Below are 21,058 nucleotides of genomic sequence, written 5' to 3' on the forward strand. Positions count from 1 at the left end.
CCTAAATAACTGATTTCAGTTGACATGACCTGGCCTTGACCTCCATTCATCCAGCCGTAAATCCTTCTCTCTAGTTCCTGGGGAGCTCTTTGCCAGAGGACAGCCCTCCTAGGGGACCATCCAAGCTGCATCCTATCACCCGAAATCAGAATCAAGTGGATCCTAGACTTGACTCCCAGGCCATCCTTGGGAGAAGCAAAATTCCAAAATACAACTAGGTGAACAGAGCTTCCCGACAAGACACAGGCTGCAAGGGGATAGTCTACAGGAGAAGGAACTTTGATCAAATAGAAAGGTCCAGGTTGGCAGCTCTCATCAAGTCCCTCTACCCCTCTCAACATGCATCTGCTGAAAACACCCTCAGCTCTCTACTGCCTACTTCTGAGGTTTGCAGAAGAGGAAAATCGGCTAATACAGACTGGAATAAATTGTCTGCTTATCTTTTCCGAAACTCCCCAGTTCAAAGGGAAACTGAGGTTCTCTGTTAGGGCTCATTCTTTCCTCTTCTTTCATTTCACTTCCAAATAAATATAAAAAAGAACTGCCTTTTGCAAAGTTCATTTGAGCATGAACCAATCTCCTTGCTTGGCGTCTTGCAAATAAACACAGGACTTTCCTTCACCACAATCTGGTGTCAGTAAATTGGCTTTGTTGTACAGCAGGTAAGTGGACCCCAGTTTGGTTCAGTAACACTACCATCTAAGAGGTAAGTCAGAAAAAGGTTCATTTCCATTTCACAGATGGACAAATAATATGAGAACCTCCTCAGTCCTCAGAGATCTTGCCTTACAGTAGCTGCATCTCCAGTGCCCATATCTGTTTCCATGGAACCGAAGTTCTTCAGTGCTTAGGGCCCAAATTCATCCTCAAAACTACCTGCAAGACAACGCCACCTTGCTCTGGAGATGGAAGAAGCATGCAAATTTTTACAATCAACTTTACTTTTTGTTGCAGGCCTTCAGAGATTAGAACTTGAGACTTTAGTCTAGTTTGATACTTATCTGCTTTGCACAGTTCTGATGAATTTTTTTTTTAAATAAACAGGCAATTTGGTCACTGGCCCATAATTCCTTTCTGGACATTTCCCTTGACTTCTTCCCATTTCTACCTGGTTTTGCAACAAGTCTGTGTTTGATCCATGGTGGGGCGGTGGGGGGGGTCGGTGCAGTGGAGGTGGATCTAGAATTTGTTATGCCACAGGGACATCTTTGAGCTCAGAAGTTTGGGTGTTTTGGTAACATTCAGCCAAATAAAATCTCTGAACTAAACTCAAAAAATAAAGTAGAAAAGCTGCAGGTGAAAAGACATGGCACGAAAATAAACAGTAGTCGTTCTCTGCTTTACCAGGTATAAGATGCCAGTCTTCCAAACTATTCTTTCAGTCCTCCCTTTTTCTCGTTATAAAAATAAACTCTACGGCCCCACTTCGCTCCATACATCTCGGTGTGATTCTGTTTGCACAAGAGAAATAACCTTTGTTCAGAGCTCCGCTTTTCTAAGCTGTGCTGAATTCTGCAAGATCACTCTCCACACACAAGATTAGCACCTCCTTGCCAGCTCCAAATAAGACTATCATCCAAAAGCTGCTCTTTTAAATAGAGGCTTCTTTTATGCTTAAATTCCTAAATAAAAGAAACATCCATGCTACTGTTACTCTCCCCAGTTAAATCCGATTTGCAAGATGTGCTGCTCTGCTCAAAAATCTGGGTGTGAGCTGGAGTCTGAGCTCGGGAACACATTTGGGATTCTCCAGTCATTCTCTATCTGGAGAGCCCTCCAGTGGCCAAAAATATACCTGATCTAAACAAAGACCACCAAAGCGACTGGTTACAACAAAGGCGGGGGATGGACATTTGCCTACCATTGAAAAGGCTGCCTGTAAGCCCCACAGTTTGCCCCATAGAGGTGTGTCTCATTTAAAGAAAGTCAAGACAGGATACCAGCTCACGAATAGAAGATATTTGCATGACAAAAGGATCCTTCAGTCGGTAAAAAAAAAAAAAAAAAAGAGGCAGGTTTGAACTCCATGAAATGACAGCTCCCTCTAATTTCTTTAAGATTCTATTGAATTTGCAGAAAACAGATTGACACGAATTTCCAGAATGCATCTGGGGCATGAAACACACGGTCTATGTGAACTCCATCTGCACTACTCAACCCACCTCACCCCCATTTCCGTGTCTGAAAACCTCATAAACACCCTGACCATGAGACATGGGAGAAAGTGGGGGTCAGATCACCTGGTAAGACCTGAACACTCTGTGCAAGTTCAAGTTCCTCTCTGAGCGCAGAGCTGCCTTTCTGGAGCACTATGAGAAAAAGAAGAAGTTGTTCCAGTTGGCTTCCCTCTCGACTTGGAAGGTACTGCTGGTGTTCCAGAAGAGTCCAGAAGCTGCTTTTCTAGAAGCAGCTCTACCACATAATACAATGTCACTGAAACCGAGCACCTCTTGGGTACAAAAGCCCCTCTACACCACACATGTACGTAGACAGACACACACACACACCTGTTTATTATTTGCAGTAATAAAAATAAAAACCTTTCATCTCCTAAGCCTTTGTTGTGTTCCAAAGAGCAGATTCAAGCAATTACGAATTAGGAAAGTGAGGGAATGCAGAAAGGAAGGAAAAGCAGCCAGGAGACAATAATTCAGCGATAAAACAGAGTCCTTAGTTCCTCCTCAAGGGATATGCCCGACATCGAATGCAAGTGTCTGAGTTGTTCTGCGGGAACCCAGGTGGAGGTTGGTGACTGCTTGCTGACCACAAGCACTCAGACCCCAGACTGGCTGGAACCAGAGGGGTGATGATGGAGATTTCTGAAACACAGCCTCTTCCTCACCACCAACCAGTCAGAAGAAAGTCATGCCCCTTGCAGCTCTCACCCCAAATGCTGGCTTTAAAACTCTTCCCTGAAAACCACCAGGGAATTTGGGTCTTTTGAGCATGGGTTGCCCGTTCTCCTTGCTTGGCGTCCCACCATAAACCATTCTCTGCTCCAAGCGCCAACCTATCCGTTTGTCAGGCCTCGCTCTGCTTTGAGCACACAGACGTGGGTTCAACCATATACCCCTCACCCGGAACTCTCCTCCACCCCCGCAGCAGCCGCCGCACCCAACTTACCTCCTCCTGCCACAGACCACAATCTTCACACACTTGGTCTCCCCACACCAGCTGGGCAAACTCCTACTCCTTCACAAGGCCTCGGTCACGTGCCAACTCCACTCGGGCACCTTCCCCAACTTCCCCAACCCTACAGCTGTTCCATCCCCTTCAGTTGCCATAGCATCACGCCCCTGCCTCTCTCACAGCACCAGGCAGTGCTGAGCCCTTCACCTTGTGGATGGCAGAGGGCCTAGCACCTCCTTTGTCTTGACATCCCCAGTGCTTAGCAATGGGTGCTGCAGAGTGGACATGGAGGGGCTGATGTTAATGCCAGAGTCCCCTCCCCAGGGCCACTGCGTGTCACTGCCAGGTGCTGAGAGAGGAAGAGTGGGAGTCCCTCCCTCCCAGTGGAGTGTGCTGGTGATGGGGGACATCCTCCCCTCCCCAGCCTCTCCCTCCAGGTCAGGCACCCATCATCCGCCAGTTCCCCATCTGCATCCCATCTAGTGGCTTGGGTTATCTCTTTGCACTTTCAGCCGCAGCAGCAAACATTACGGAGCAGCAAGTGTAACCAAATCAAATTTGTGTCCACTCACCTTCCATGCAGTGACGCCCATCCACTGACGCCTGGTTGTGGGGAAGTTAAGCCCCAAAACTCAGGCGGAAAAACTCGAGATCCCCAGTGGCGTTCAAGGAAGGGGTTTTTTTTAAGGTAACGTTTGGGGGCGGGGGCTGTAGGGGGCGTGGCTTTCTTCTGATTGGTTGATGGTGCAGGTAACAGTGTGTTATTCAGGGGATTTTAATCGTTAACCTCCTGGTTTCAGTCTTCTGCTTGTGACCAGCAGGTTATCACTCTCTTCCACCTGGGTAGGGGTCTTGTTGCTGCTGCTAAGTTGCTTCAGTCGTGTCCGACTCTGTGTGACCCCATAGACGGCAACCTACCAGGCTCCCCCGTCCCTGGGATTTTCCAGGCAAGAACACAGGAGTGGGCTGCCATTTCCTTCTCCAATGCATGAAAGTGAAAAGTGAAAGTGAAGCCGCTCAGTCGTGTCCGACCCTCAGCGACCCCATGGACTGCAGCCTTCCAGGCTCCTCCATCCATGGGATTTTCCAGGCAAGAGTACTGGAGTGGGGTGCCGTTGCCTTCTCCGGGATAGGGGTCTTAGTCCCTGCTAATCAACTCAAAGATACACATCAGGTTTTGTGTATATTCCTCCAGGAGGAGTTAGGACCCTGCTGAACGATTACCATGACTTCTCTTGCATAACTGATTTTCCTTCGTTTCTGCTTGACCTCACCTCCCTAATTAGTAAGTGCTTAAATCTGCTCTTGGGAACTCAGGAAAGGCCTAGGAAACTAAAGCCTTTTTCTACAAGCAAGAGTCACGGACATGGAGGGCCCCATAGGTTCCTGCCCTTTTTTGATAGCCCTCAATCTCAAGGGGAACAGGGATGGGACAAGAAGAGTAACCAAGTTTTGCGTAGAGACATTAATCATCAACTCGGCAGGGGGAGATGATGTGAGGGGGACTCGGTTTGAAGGAGACTCTGTTTTACGAGTATCCATCTGGATGCTGTGCAAGGTTGGGCCCAGCTCATGCTAGGTCTCTAGATACTATAGACAGAGGAGCCTAAAGATGGCTCCTCCACAGCCTAACGCCCTGCTCATCCCGCACTAACCCACCACTGCTGCTGCTGCTGCTAAGTCGCTTCAGGCGTGTCTGACTCTGCGTGACCCCATAGACGGCAGCCCACCAGGCGCCCCCAACCCTGGGATTCTCCAGGCACTGGTCTCATCTAAAATCAGGGTTTGCCTCACAGGGCTGCGGGGAGGACAAGAGTCATTCTCCTAGACAGCGTTCATGGTCATGACATTGCATAGGCATTACCTAATGTATCTAATTATCTAATTTCATCCTTGCAGCAATCCTACGAGGTAGATGCTAAAGAATCCTTATTTACAGGTGAGGGAACAGCAGCACAACAGGGGACATTACACTTAGAGTCACCAGCTCCACAGGGAAGGTTCCAGCTCAGGACCACTGAGCTCAGATCCTTGACCACATGCAACTCTGCATGGAGGGCTGCCAAGCACAGAGCAAGAGCCCCCAAATGTGGGTCATGGTGCCTCCCTTGCAGCATTTGCTTCTTCCTGGGAGGGCACCTGAGGGTTCCAACCTGCCCCTCGCACTTGTCCCACACTCATCATCTTCAGGTGTTACTTTGAGATCTCACTTCTGACATCTCTTTCTCTCCCACACTTATATATCCATCAACCCCTTTCACTCTGATCATCCTAGATGTACTTCTCCAGCCAACATCTCCAGCCCAGCTTGGTCTCTGAGCTCAAAAAACTGCCTAAACCTCACTCCTACATGCCCAGTGCTCCCTTCTGAGTTCTACTGTTTCCCCCACAGCACTTAACACCTTCCAAGTACTGCATCATTTAATAACCTTTTGCATCTCCCTCTGCTTGAATCTAAGCTGCACCCAGTGTGCATGTGTGCTAAGTCATTTCAGTGTGTCTGACTCTGTGACCCCATGGACCGTAGCCTGCTGGGCTCCTCTGTCCCTCGGATTCTCCAGACAAGAATACTGGAGTGGGTTGCCATGCGCTCCTTCAGGGATATCTTCCCGATCTAGGGATTGAACCCAAGTCTCTTATGTTTCCTGCGTGAGCAGGCCGGTTCTTTACCACTAGTGCCATCCAGGAAGCCAAGCTGCACCCAAACACAGGGGTTTTGCTTGTTCTGTTCACTGCAGTATCTCCAGCACTGGAAGGCACCTAGTACATAGCAGTCGCTCAATAAATGTCTGCTCAATCAAAGAAGCCAGCTATCAACTAGTTGCCTCTGCTTGGATGTGCCATTAGCCCTTCAAACTTAACATGTCCAGGGACTTTCCTGGTGGTTCAGTGGCTAAGACTCCATGCTCCCAATGCAGGGGCCCTGGGTTCGATCCTTGGTCAGGGAACCAGATCTCACATGCCACAAGTAAGAGTTTGCATGCCATGACTAAAGATCCCATGTGCAACAACCAAGTCCCAGTGCAGTCAAATAAACAAAAATATTTTTTTTAATGTGCCAACAAGAATTCAAGAACCTTCCCAACCCCTGTTTTCTCCCTGCCTTTCCGGTCCTGGTGAAAAGCATCAGGCAGCCACAGGATCTGACATGCAAAATCACCCTGAACATTACTCTCCCTTCCTGACCCCATCTCTTACAGGAGCTGCATGCATCCCCTGTGAATTGAGTTCTCTCCTCAGCCTCATAGAGGGGAAAAAGTTTTCCTGGATGGAACAATTGAGGATCAGTGTAAGACTGAAGTGTATGGTACAAATGGTGGTCAGAAACCAGTCCCAAGAGAAATTAGCCTGGACTAATATTACCATCTTCTGAACATAGCCTCCTTCCTCTGATCACCTGTCGAAGCTAAAGCTCTGGTGTATTTGTTTCTTTACACCTCCCAGCACCCTGTGGCATTAGCTTTGGTACCACTGCACTTCATGGATGAGGAAACTACAGCACTGAGGAGACTGGACAAACTGTCACTGTGGTCACGTGGCCAGAGCTGCAGCACCAGGCCGCCACGCCCTTGCCCTGCTCTTTCTGCAGTTACACCTATCTCACTGGGCTAGGATTCGTCCACTCATCCTTTCTTCCACTGAGGAAGTCTACAGACTTTCCTGGCAGTCCAGTGGTTGAGACTTCTTGCTTCTGCTGCAGGGGGCACGGGTTCGATCCCTGGTCAGGGAACTAAGATCCAGCAGTAGCTCAAAGGAAATAAGGTATCACATTGTTCGTAAAATGTGGATACACAACCAATGAGATAACTGGATGGCATCACTGATTCAATGGATATGCACTTGGGCAAACTCCTGGAGACAGTGAGGGACAGGGAGGCCTGGTCTGCTGCAGTCCAAGGAGTCACAAACAGTCGGACACGAACTGAACCACAACACAACCAATGATACACTCTCCTACCTCAAGTATGGTTTCTCTTAGAAGCTGAACTGCAGCTTCCTTCCTCCCACAGTGTAATCATGGGATTCCCCTAGCATAGGCATGACCTCAGGCTTTTAGAATTAAGATGGATTAGCTTCCCAATTCACAGAGAAGGCGATGGCACCCCACTCCAGTACTCTTGCCTGGAAAATCCCACAGACGGAGGAGCCTGGTAGGCTGCATTCCATGGGGTTGCTAAGAGTCAGACACGACTGAGAGACTTCACTTTCACTTTTCACTTTCACGCATTGGAGAAGGAAATGGCAACCCACTCCAGTGTTCTTGCCTGGAGAATCCCAGGGACAGGGGAGCCTGGTGGGCTGCCATCTATAGGGTCGCACAGAGTCGGACACGGCTGAAGTGACTTAGCAGCAGCAGCAGCTTCCCAATTAGCTGGTCTCAGTTTTCACTTTTATGAAACCATATATGCCACCTGCACAAGACCCATGAGCGACCTCCCAACCTTGAGGTTTTATTCTCTGTTGCTCCAGAACTGCTCCAGAGGGCAGAGGAAGTGCTCCAATAGTATTTTTTTTTTAATGTGAACGGTGTATTCTGTTTTATATATAATTTATCTCTTTAGTTTCGGCTGTGCTTGTTCTTTGCTGCTGAGTGGGCTTTTTCTAGTTGTGGTGAGTGGGGGCTGCTCTCTGTTGCAGTGCGCCAGCGTCTCATCGTTGCTGTGCTTCTCTAGTGGAGCGTGGGCTCTAGGGTGCACAGGCTTCAGCAGTTGCGGCTCCTGGGCTCTCGAGCACAGGCTCAGTAGTTGCAGAGCATGGGCTTAGTTGCTCCATGGCATGTGGGATATTACCAGACCTGGGATCGAACCTGTCTCCTGAATTGGCAGGTGGATTCTTTACCACTGAGCCACCAGAGAAGCCACAATAATACTTTGAATGAGTGTTACTCGGGTCTGGCAATCAGGTGCTTGACTGGCCAGGGAGGCTTTTTTCTCCTAGTTATAAAATGTGATACATGTTTATTGCAGACGTTTTAGGAAACTTAGAAAAACACAAAGAAGAAAATTTAAAATGTCCCTAATTTATCACCAGGAATCTGCTATTAATATTTTAATGAAACTATAAATTCTGGGAATAGGCTGTTTAGGTTTAAATCATGGGTCTGCAACTTGCTAGTTTAAGAACAATGGAAAAGTTATCTTACCTTTGTGGTCTGAGTACTTATTTTTTTGTCATTCTATTAACTTTTTAAGTGTATAATTGAAGTGTAGCACTTAATACACTCACAATTTTGTGCAACCTTACACCACTGTGTGGTTCTGTAACATTTTTCAAATTGGAGTATACTTGCTTTACAATGTTGTGTTAGTTTCTGCTGTATAATAATGTGAATCAATAATATATAATCGATAATTCAATAATGTGAAATCGGCTACATATATACACATATTTCTTCCCTCTTGAGCCTCCCTCCCACTCCCACCAGCCCACTCCTCTAGGTCATCACAGAGTCTTGCCAGCCTTGAACTTGAGACCTAACATTAACCTTTGATTCCTTCAGGAACTGCCCCAAACCTCAGAATTCTCTCTTCTTCCTACCTGATCTCTCTGTATCTTACAGACCTGCAGATATTAACAAGAGATTCCAATAGGGGGAATCTATTCACATAAAATCCACGTTCTACTCTCCATTTCCTGTATATCTGGGCAATGAAGTTTAATATTTAGGAAAACTATTTTGCCACGGAACACATCCCAGTTGAAATGGAGAATGTGTTCACCATCCAACACTAAATACCTCCAAATCTCCCTCCAAGTCCTTCTTTTCTTCCTACGCCATCCCCCAGAAACTCACAAAGTGATCCCACCACCTTGCTTTAGACCATCCACTTCTCCTCTTTAAAGCTCAGACACAGCCCTCTTGGTTACTCAGGGACCAAACACACTCAATTTGACAACCATGTTTGCAAAGCATCTTCGGCTTGTGTGTCTGACTCGTGCTCACTTATGTCTACTTAAGCTGCCCATTTTCTTTGATGAGAAACACTGTAGCTATTCATCCCATATTTCAAGCAACCAAAAACTCAACAGGGAAAACTTAGTGAGCCAGAGATGACGAAGTGACTCAAACAAACCCTCCTATGAGTTTCATTAGTGTGGAAGATGAGTCAGAGCACTTGACTGTGAGGAAACGTAAAAATGCCGTTGAGGGCCTGGTGGTCCTCTGATGCTGCTGGTCCTGAGTATGTCTGTGCCAAAACCGCTTACAGGGACAAAGGGGAAGAGGGTATCACTCTGGTTTTGAGATCTGCAAAGTCACCTTTGTGGTTGGAATCAAGACTGAACAGGAGTAGCAGAGCCTTGGGAACTCTCCCACAGGAACTTGGTCATATTCACAACAGAACTGTAGCCAGATACAACTCTCATATAAAATAAAGTGATAAAGGTATCTCTGCGATTAACAGGAAACCTCATTTCCTTCTTGGTGCTTCTTTCATTTTTCCCAAATTTCTATAGTGGATATGAAGGCCTTTTATAATCCAAAAAACAACGGTAAATTGATTAAAGTACATTCTAAATGTCTACACCCAAATCGGGCTCTCCAAGGGTCACTTGGAGTGTTTGAAAGACTTAAAAGCACAGATTCAGAAATCAGCCCTGCCTCTTACTGTTGTGCACTTGGGCAAATTTCTTAATCTTTCTGTGCTTCAGTTTCCTTATCTATTGTTGTTGTTGCTTTAATCTTGAAGTTGTGTCCGACTCTTTTGCGGACCCCAAGACTCTCTTGCCGGGCTCCTCTGTCCATGGGATTCCCCAGGCAAGACTACTGGAGTGGGTTGCCATTTCCTTCTCCAAGAGATCTTCCTGAGCCAGGGATCAAACCAATATTTCCTGCATCTCCTGCACTGGCAGGCAGATTCTTTACCACTGAGCCACCAAGGAAGTCCTTCCTTATCTATTATAATAATAGTATCCTCGTTATAGAATTATTGTGAGGATTTAATGGGTTTATATACAAGAAACCCCCAGAACAATGCCCGGCATAAAACAATTACTTATTTGCTATTGTGACTTATTCCCACAGACTACCATTACTCAAAATATTTTTGGACTATCTTTTGGGAATTCTGTGTTCAGGGTCTTAACCGCAATCCCTTAAATCATTTCAATGCGAATAAAATTTCCTCCCTTGAAGATGAGCCGATTCTTGGAAGTCGTCGTTTGGTGTTCTAAGTAAGGTGTGTTTACGAAGTCGAGAGCTTGATGTTCTTGCACTGCTCATCCACTGCCTATGAAGAATTCCATAAAATATACGTGCACACATATCCCTAGATAATTCAGTACCACCTAGGGTGTGACCAATTCCTGGGTAACTAATAGATTCTGTTTCTGCTACAGAGACTAAAACATAAAGTTTAAATATGAGACCTTCAATTATCTTGAAGGCTTTATGTAAGAGCGTACAATCAAAGGGCACATTTCCTAAAAGGCTGATTTACATTTAAATTCAAGCCTTTTTTTCTTCCTCAGAGTTTGTGGATGCTGAGTTTTAAGTATGATATGTCATTGTTTTCACACAAATATTCCCAAACATTACCAGTTGTCATTTGTCATTAAATAGAGTTGCGACATGATGATGATAAGATTAGCATTTTTTAAAGTGTTAACTTTTAAACTTCATTGTTCTTCTGTAAATTGTTGCAGGTTCAAATTATGCTACACATAATCTTTTTTTAAAAAAGTAATGGTGCACTGGCATCCAAGCCAGTTAGGGTTGTATGAAAAGAATGACAGCTACCTCCTTTTGCTGGGACCCGAAACCCACGAATGGAGAAGCCTGGTGGGCTACAGTCCATGGGGTTGCAAAGAGTCGGACACGACCGAGAGGCTAACACGAAGGGTCCTGTGCGAGTCTAACCAGCACCCTAACGGAACATAGTGCAATTGTGTGCCCCCGCCCCCCCATGTACAGAAATAGAGGTGAGTAGAATGTGCACTGAACACGGGCTCCCTCTGGCGGCCCAGTGGCTAGGACTTGGCGTTCACCGCCGTGAGCCCGGGCTCCACCTCTGGCTGGGGAACTAAGATGCCACAAGCCACACAAAATGGCCCAAAAAAGAGGGGGAAAAAAAACGTGCACTGAACATCCTCTCCCAAGACGCAAAGGATTTTGATAGAAAATCTAACTGGGTTGTTACAAAGCAAAAGAATCCTTTGTGTTTCTGATTACTGAATTCTTAAAAAAAATTTTTTTTCCCCAATTTTATTAAAAAGGCTTCATTGATCTAGCATCAGTAGGGAATATTGTGTTCCACATAAATGATTTTGCAAAGAACTTTAAATGTACCTCTGTCTCCAAATGTCATTTTCAATCTTGCCGGTGGAAAGCGTTTAAAAAGGTATTACCTCTACCCTTGAATTCCTTGAACAGTATTACTATTACAGACCTCTAACATGGTACCAAACGGCAAAGTAGCATGGTAAGTAAGAAAACAAACAAGAATGGACTAAATCTAGATTTGAGACTTGATTCTGCCACTTACTACACGTGAGATCTTGGATGAGTCGCTCGTCCTCTCTATGACCAACTGTCCTCATCTCTTAACACACTGTGCTGACCTGAGAGGTAAGAAAGGCCCAAAGGGAGGGGATACAGGCACACATGTGGCTGATTCACTTTGCTGTTACAGTGGAAACTAACACAACTCACGCTCATGCTTAGTTGTGTCCTACTCTTTGCGACCCATGGACTGTAGCTGACCAGGCTCCTCTGTCCACAGGATTCTCCTGGCAAGAATACTGGAATGAGTTGCCATTTCCTCCTCCAGGGGATCTTCCTGACCCAGGGATCAAACCCATGTCTCTGGCATCTCCTGCACTGGCTGCTGCTGCTAAGTCGCTTCAGTCATGTCCAACTCTGTGCAACCCCATAGATGGCAGCCCACCAGGCTCCTCCATCCCTGGGATTCTCCAGGCAAGAACACTCGAGTGGGTTGCCATTTCCTTCTCCAATGCATGAAAGTGAAAAGTGAAAGGGAAGTCACTTAGTCGTGTCCAACTCTGCGATCCCATGGACTGCAGCCTACCAGGCTCCTCTGTCCATGGGATTCTCCAGGCAAGAGTACTGGAGTGGGGCTGCCATCGCCTTCTCCATCCTCCACTGGCAGGTGGATTCTTTTACCACCGAGCCACCTGGGAAGAATTATAAAGCAACTACACTCCAATAAAAATTAATTTTTAAAAATTATCTAAATCACAGGATCAACTTTAGAATTAAAACAAAAAATTAGAGTTTAGCACAGCAACTGGCAAAGAACAGGTGCCAAACAGCAGGAAACCATTAAAACCATTAAAAACCATTTTAATCAAATGGGCTATGGGACAGGTAGGACTCCATCCCTTGGGGCCAATAAGGGTTCTACTAAATAGCCCCAAAATCTTCCGTTGAATTCCTGTATCTCTAATAGAGGTTTTCTGATAGTCTACATTTTCTGATAGCTTTTCAACTTTGCTGTTAGGGCTTCAGCCTTGGTAGTCTTCTGTCTTTAACTGGAACTGGAGATTCACAGGCGACACACGTAGGCAGAGTTTGGGAGCTACCCTGTGTGCCCAAGGACTCAAAACCAGCGTCCTTTCAGAGTTACTTTCAAACCAACACATAATAGAATCACCTTAGAGAAATAACAGCTCTCAAGCCAAGAAGGTATCATAGCCCAGTCTGAAAGCACAGTTAACATCACTATAGAATGTTTTAGGGCAGAGAGGCGTGAACTCAACTGCATAACCAAAAGATAAGTCAGGGTGGCAGACACAGGTGATGCCCAAGCCCAGTCCAGGGGAAACTTCAGCAAAGTGGGAGGGAGGTTCAAGAGAGGGGCTGCTGCTGCTGCTGCTACGTCGCTTCAATCGTGTCCGACTCTGTGCGACCCCATAGACGGCAGCCCACCAGGCTCCCCCATCCCTGGGATTCCCCAGGCAAGAACACTGGAATGGGCTGCCATTTCCTGCTCCAATGCATGAAAGTGAAAAGTGAAAGGGAAGTCGCTCAGTCGTGCCCGACTCTTAGCGACCCCATGGACTGCAGCCTACCAGGCTCCTCTGTCCCTGGGATTTTCCAGGCAAGCATACTGGAGTGGGGTGCCAGTGCCTTCTCTGTCAAGAGAGGGGAGATATATGTATATTTATGGCTGATTCATGTTGATGTATGGCAGAAACCAACACAACATTGTAAAGCAATAAAGCAATCATCCTCCAATCAAAAAAAAAAAAAGACCGCACTGGCAGGACGTCCCTGGCAGTGCAGTGGTTAAGAAATTTTGCCTTCCAGTCAGGGGAACTAAGATCCCACCTACGATGTAGTCAAAAAACCAAAACATGAAACAAGTAATGCTGTAACACATTCAATGAAGACTTAAAATAACTGTCCACATGAAAGAAAAAAATCTTAAAAAAAAAAAAGACCCAATTGGCACGACCTTTTTAAATAGAAGTGGACACAGACCTGTATCAAGGTTTCAAATATTAAGTTCATATGGAGTAGATTATTCCTCTAGTGGACTGTCAATCACTCATTGCTGTCCATTCAGTATTCACTGGATAACTGCTATTTATGCCCAGCCCCTTCCCACTTTTTCTCTGAGCCCCAGCTCACCAAACAACCTTCTTGTTGCAACTGGCTCCTCCCAGTAGAGCTCCCATTGTGGGGAGAATGCACGGGGCACACTAATCTGCTAAGAGACAGGGCGATCTCCTGAGGTGAGTTCATGGATTATTTTGTCGTGAATCAGTCTCATGAGCTTGTTGAAGGTGCATTTGTCCTCAAGAGATTGACTATCATATGCCCACTATCTAAGCCTGGAAACCTAAGAACTACACTATGACCAGGGGGTAGATATCCCCTTGGGATTTTCCAGGGCATAAGACACTGGATTGAGGGTGTTTATCCTGACACTGAATGGTGTCAGGAGGCAGACGGCACAGTGATACAGAACAGGACTATTATTCTATTGAAGGATGGTTTTGGCATTTTACTTTCTGGCTAGGCAAATTCCCTAACTTCTCTGAGCCTCTTTTTCCTCATCTACCAAACAGGATGATAAAACTTCAGAGATTGATTTTTGGCTCAATATTTAAACAAAGAGCAACATCCCAGAAGATGTTACACCAGATTACCTGCCCTGTCCCACCTGTTCCACACTACCTCCCCTGACTCTGCAGGTCCACCCGCTTTTCATCACCAATCAGAGGCAAATGCAGCATCCTTCTCAGACTACGTTGCCTCCAGAAGCCTTCCAAAACTGTTCTCTACACACAGCTCATTGTACCGCTTCTCATCTCTTCTCTGATTTGAAAATTGCCCTCTTAGCAAATCATCTCTAGGAAACGTAGTTATGGCTTTAAGGGAGCCACATTAGTCTTTATCCCTGTGGAACAATTTTATTTACTTCAAAACAGCCATCATGTCTCCCCCCACCTCAGCCACCGCAAAGACATCATGTTCTTCAAGGATCCACCATCTGAGAACCAGCTTGTTAATAACAAAATTATTCCAGGTCTTAGTGTTCTCTCATCTATAAAATAAACATGCTTTTAAAACATGACAAATCAAATGGTGTTTGGAGACCATATTAACCATCTTCACTGCACTCCAAAGAACAACTCGAGACGCGAAGAGAGCGGATTTTCAAAGAAGTGTTTTCTTGACCCAGTTAAATTTTTATTCAGTGAAAAAAGTTGACATTGAGACAAAAATGATCTTAAGACTGTGTGACAATAGAGTAAAATCTTCAGCATAAACCAGTGATTCGGAAACTTATCAAGGCAACTGAAATCATAAATATCTAATTTCACTTTGGAGAGAAACAAGTATACAGTGCTTCACTTGAAGAGCAGAGTAGGCCTTTATTTTGCTGCACATACTTTTGATTTTTGCCTAAAGGTTCTAATAATTCATAACGAGGTTTTAAGTGAGAAATGACATGGAATGTTGGAGAACAATGTTACATTTCAGCATTCATATTTGTTCCATTTTAGCTATTACATAGGAAACTAATACCATTCTCGGGTTACTTGGCTCTGATGATTTAATTCAAAATATGGCTGCTCAAAGTTAGTGGGCAGAAACATACACACAACCCATCCTCTCTCAAACCGTGTTCATTGGGGGTACCCCTTCTGAAAACAGGCTTATCATCTGTGTACCCAACAGCACACACAATCTCTTGCTATCTGCTCCTACCGCAGACTTGCATAGAAAGTAGTCTATATAAACTTAATGCACTGGCTTTAATTACACAAAAATTGTACCTGAAAGACAGCACACACTTCAAGAAAAATAATGCAATAGCAATGTCATGATACTATCCCCACATGAGTGGAGATTCTGCACAGAGTTTTATTCAGAGTCAATTCCTAAAATCAATATGGAGGTGGCATCCAGTTTGCTGACTTGCCTGGGTCTCTTCTCGGAGGGACCCCCCCCCAACTCTGCAAAGAAGAGAAACATCTCAGGGATTCACCATGACATTCTTAGTGGGAAAGTGACCAACCTATCCTGACAGGATGGGGTTTCTGCCCTTAGGGAAGTGCTGAGAACATGATCTCACTAGATGGAGAGTGACCGCTGGGTGAATACTCAGAGGAAGGGTTCTCCAGTCTTCCTCCCCAAATGTCCTTACATGGTTGAAGCAGAGCTTCATCTAGTGGGTCACACATGAACATGCAGCTGTGTCCCCCATGTGTCCCCCTAAAATATCCCACAGTACTAACACACATGTACCCTCTTCCCCAAACCAGAAGTTTCAACCAGTTACCCAGCTTCTTAACTATACACCCAGCTGGCCAGGGCAGCCAGCAGTCATGGGAGCATCTCACCTGTCTGGAAAAGGTTCTGCATAGGCGTGGCTTCTCCCTGGACTCCTCTGCAGGACTCTCCTCTCTGTTATTTCATCCACACAGACCCACATCTCCTAAGGCTCGAGGGGCAGTCAATCCATCCAGGGGCAAAACTGGCTTCCAGAGAAAATCTGTATACAGTCACCCTGCCCGCCATACTACAGCGGTGCACTGGCGGTCCGCTGTCGTCCATGTGGACGTGGGCTTCTGACATTCTACTGCATCCTGGGAGAAAATAAAGCCTTTTATCCTGTGCAGTGTGAACTCTGGAGGTGGCGTCTCCAACGAGGTATGAAAGCCCCTTCTTCAGGGGCTCCAATTGGTCACAGTGAAGACAGTTATCCGGTCACCTTCAAAGGCTCCACAGAGTCTCTGCTCTCATGTCCTCTTGTCCCTCCCACCTCGGGACTCTCACAGGCGGCTTATATACATCAAAACCTCACAAAGCTACGCAGAGCGAGGTGACGGTGCGTGCTTCAGTAGTTCATAAAAATATACAATTTACACATAGCTGCATCTGTCTAGCTTAGTCTTCAGGAACTTAGCTCTTCTGTTTATAGAAAATACTCTAGCCCTAAAAGGCTGCTTGTTCTCAAACAGCCCAGTGGCGTTTTCCAAGGAGAGGGGTGATGGCCAGTCTATACAGTACGGTGCACTAAGCATTGGCAGGCACTGGGAACAAGACGCGGACGCTCAGAAATATCTCAAGCTGCCAACTGGAGACATGTGCTCGGTAGAAAGGCTTGCCTATGGAAGAACTAAATATAAAATCTCAGCGCCTTTGATATCAGCTTTCACAAATGCCCCCCAAATTTGGCAGGGAAAGAAAAACAAGAAAATAGACTTTCTACTGGTTCGATTAAATGACTTGCCTCCCACGAGATCATTCATCTTTCAGTTACTTAAAGTGCTTATTTAAAAGGGAAGGTGGTAGGGCTCAGAGTTTTGAACGAAACTCCAAGGCAAGACACAAGATAAAGCCAAAGAAATTCCAGTCTTTCAAAACATAACACAGGAAAGAGAAGGAAATCATGCTGGAAGAAGGCTAGTCATTTACCACCATTCGCAACATCCTAATATCTACAGTTGAAAATACTCCTCAAGCAAAACATATATATACACAAATAAAAAATTTTTTAACTAAAAACACTTTAATTGGCTCTTTGTTTCCCAAACACTCCCCAGGTAGAATAAAACTATGTTATCAGCCAAGAATGATACTCTTGGTTAAAAGAAAGCAAAGACTTGCGAGAGGATGATGTGTTGCATCAAAGAGGAGACAGGGTTTTGACAAAGTCTGCAGGTGAGGGACACTATGCCAAAGCATGACTTTGGAATAGATAGCCCCAGAGCTCACTGCTTCTCAGCTGGGAAGAACTTCTGCAGTGAGGTGCATACAGTAGGCATCACAACAATGCCACACACTGGGGCTGACAACAGTAGGTCTCAAGAGTGGGCATCAGTCCCCACTGGATCTCACATACCTACCAAGAGGCCATGGTTTGAATACAGGGGAGGCATTGAAAGACAGAAGGATACAGCACAGCTTATCTTACAAAGAACATCAATTCTAGCACTGCTGCTACTGTGAGCTAGATTGAATGGTCTCGAATTTACACATCTCCTGTAACAGTGCATAGCATTTTCTCTTAAAATTGGGCAGGGGTACAGGCGAGGGAGGTGGAAGAAGAGAATTAAAAAAAAAAAAGAGCGAGAAGGCACTGACCCAATTCAAAGTGACTGCATATATCAGTGTGGATTTTTAAGGGCAGTAAGTGGCCACCTCAACACAAACATAAAACTTTCCATTTGAGATTTGGTAAATAAAAGCAAACCAAAATAAAATAAAATAAACCCCCCCCAAAAGGAAAAATTAGGTACTATATCTGCCACTGTAGCTATCATGGCACAGATCTAGAATTCTCTCCCACAGCCAGAGTAATTTTTTGCAATGACAATGATACCAGTGTAGAATACAGCAGTGTTATCATTTTGTAGCTGTGAAAGCTGTGTCTTGCACAGAGGTGTGTGCAGCGAGAGTCCATCCATTAGCATAAGCAAAGAAGCGCGGCTTGCAGGGCTTCCCAAGCTACAGCTCTGTTTAGCGGAAATGGAGCAATGACTCAACAGGCTCTTCTGCCAAACACCGTCGTGTGACACACGAGCGAATAAAAATGGATTGTTTCCGGAATGGCAAAAAGACTGCTTCTGTTCCTCATCGTCCAACCCTGCAGGCGGGGCTGCTCATAAATTTTGTGGTGTCAGATGACCACTGAAGCCTGGCCCTACACAGAGTCCCAATAAATTAACAAAATAAAAGAAATGTCCCCCCTTCGTACACTCAAACACTTTCGTATAAACTACCTGCAAACAAAAATTTAAATTTGAGCTTACTTTCGAGGAGGAGGGGTTCTACCCATCACTCTCTCTTGAAATCTTTATTAAATACATTTCTGCATCTTAGAAAAATAAAAAGAATGGCCAATTTATTGAACCAAAATTATCTCATAGACTTAAAAGCATGCCCAGTAAGCACAGCCCTGTAAGACTATATTAATATCAAATCAAAGCAATTTCGTTACTAAAATCAACCTGGTTTGAAGTTCACAGTTGATTACGACAAAGTTTATTCATTCCTTTCTTTCCTTTTTTTTTGTTTTTTTGTTTTGTTTTTGGCCCATATAAAAATAACATATTGCAACTCAAAGTGCATCTTTTAAAATAAACCATCAACTATCTTTATCAAATAAAATATTTACAACATTTGGTTTCTAGTGAGGAAAGCTCTTTCAGGCTATCACCATGGGGACGTCATCGGAAAATCCAGTTATCATCGGAGCATCTTCGTCGTCCTCCCCTAAAGGCAAGACAGTCAGTCTTTGGTGAGTTCTGGGGCACTTCTGCGTGACCCCCACCTCCCACTACTGACCCCCATCCCTACATCACAAGGCCCAGCTAGAAACAGCAGCAGCAGAACCAGCCAGGCACAAGAATCAGTGCTGAAACCAGCCCAGCTTCTGACATTCTTGGGTCACCTGCCCCCCATCAACAGGTGGCCAACCTTCTTTTCATGGTAGCTTGAACTTAACCAAAAAAGGAAAATAAGTTTAAAGAGGAGGGATCTTATTATCCATCCCAAATTCCAATGGGTGGCTTAGGTGCCCAGTTTGAGTTATCCGCACCCTATGCTAGCATGGTGAAAATCACCGTGTGTATCATACACGCCGGGTTGGCCGAAAAGCTCCTTTGGGCTTTACAGGTGTGTCAGGTATACCTGTTAATTGTAGTAACTCACAAAGAAATAACCAGAATTAATCTTTGGCTGGCCAAAATAAAAACTGCCGGTCACAGGCATTCGTTTTGCAAAAATCCCGGTCAGTAATGAGTTAATTGTATTTATCAAGTAGTTTACTCCCTCCATGAGCGTTTTGGAATTTGAGCACGCATACATTTATATAAGAACGGGGACATTTCCTTCTCTTCCCCAGGTCATATACCACCAATACGTAAAAGAAGAACGGCCAGCGAGGTTGTGCTAGCCACAGGAGAGAGAAACAGCATGATGGGAAGGGTCATTTAGACAGAGACCAATGAAGAAAGCATTGCTTTTTGTCAGTCAAGACAAACATCTCCAAAGATGTCAGACCTCCAACTGTGAGGGATGAGAGGGGTCGGAAATTCTTGAGAATCTGCTGCCACTTTGGAAACACCCAAAGCCCAGGCAGGGTCCACCCACCCTTTGTGTACAAGGCAAGCTCCCACCTGTTCTTTGACAGAACTCCCTGGGCATGCTATCAAACAGTTTTGTTCAGTTGCTCAGTTGTGTCCAACTCTTTTGTGACCCCATGGGCTGTAAGCCCACCAGTCTCCTCTGTCCATGGGCTTTCCCAGGCAAGAATACTGGAGTGGGTTGCCATTTCCTTCTCCAGGGGATCGTCCCAGACCAGGGATCAAACCCACATCTCCTGCATTGGCAGATGCATTCTTTACCACTGAGCCACTGCGTTCAGCCACCCCACTGAACAGGGGACTGGTATTTTAATTTAGAAGCAACTACAAAGTAAAGGGCTCCAACTGATTCACCCCAAAGCAGTGGGATTATCGGTTAATGAAGAACTCTGCTAGCATCAAAAGATGAGCTCAAGGTAGGCAATTCCTCAGCAAGCCCCTGGCCTTGTGGGGTCCGCCCCAGGAGGGAGAACCTTGCACCCTGCCCCACTCACCCAGGTCATCCCCCGAGGAGAAGATGGCCGAGCCCAGCCTGGAACTGTAGTGGCTGTTGGCGAAAGCCGTGAAGCTGTTCTGCAGCCTCCGATGCTTTGTGTATAGGATGGCGAATCCGACACCCAGGCTCAGCAGGATCAGGAACAAGATGGGGACTACCACGGCAGCTACGTCAGTGGATCTGGCAGCCTGGATCGTTGATGCATCGCCACCTGCCAAAGCAAGACACCAACCCATAGGGCTCCCATGGGAGGGCAGGAGAAAGGACCAGGTAACCCCTCGCCACCCTAGCCACCCAAATGATGCTGAAGAGTCTGCAGCAGCTCCCCGACTCGCCTGTCCCATGTGGCACGTTCCTGCATGTGACACCCGAATGTTTCCCAACTCCTCACCACGAGCTGATGGAGGACAGGCCTCATGCGTGCAAATACGGTAATTACATCAGGCTCCTAATCACTGCCTCGTTGGTTATTTAGATAATCTCTTGGAAGGGAGACCTTTGTTGGGGTATCAACACTGATTTCATTAGCATTATTACTTAAGACCACTTGCTTGCCTTACATAAGAGGATGTGAAATCAGACCACTAATTAACGAGATTGCAATTATTTCCCCCTACTTGGCACCAAAGTCACTCTGAACTGCAATTACCTGAAGCTCCATTAAGTGATACAAACGAGATTCCTTTACTGCAATACTGACTTAACAGCTCGTGAAGTTTTATGAGGTTTATTTTTTACTTAAAAGAGAAAGAGGGAATCTTTCCATATACGTTTAACATTTTTTAAAAGCCTCTGCAAAGCCTTTTGGGTATCTATAACCTATCAGTGATATTCCCTTCCCATTGTCTTCAACAAATACTAGCTTTATCA

The 21,058-nt window shown here is 45.5% G+C and overlaps 1 protein-coding gene across 1 annotated transcript in view; it reads right to left on the reverse strand.

The window, feature by feature from the left end:
* Window positions 1–14,726: 14,726 nt before the first annotated feature.
* The window catches only part of SORL1 (sortilin related receptor 1), a 170,357-nt gene continuing 164,025 nt past the window's right edge, over window positions 14,727–21,058 (reverse strand). The window contains exons 47-48 of the mRNA XM_070384065.1: window positions 20,187–20,399; window positions 14,727–18,820 (exon numbers count right to left, since the gene is read on the reverse strand). Coding sequence (XP_070240166.1) covers window positions 18,753–18,820; window positions 20,187–20,399 — 281 coding nt within the window. The 3' untranslated portion in view covers window positions 14,727–18,752. The remainder of the gene's footprint in view (window positions 18,821–20,186; window positions 20,400–21,058) is intronic.

This window comes from Bos mutus, chromosome 15 (genome assembly GCF_027580195.1).
Source record: "Bos mutus isolate GX-2022 chromosome 15, NWIPB_WYAK_1.1, whole genome shotgun sequence".
Taxonomy (NCBI): Eukaryota; Metazoa; Chordata; class Mammalia; order Artiodactyla; family Bovidae; genus Bos; species Bos mutus.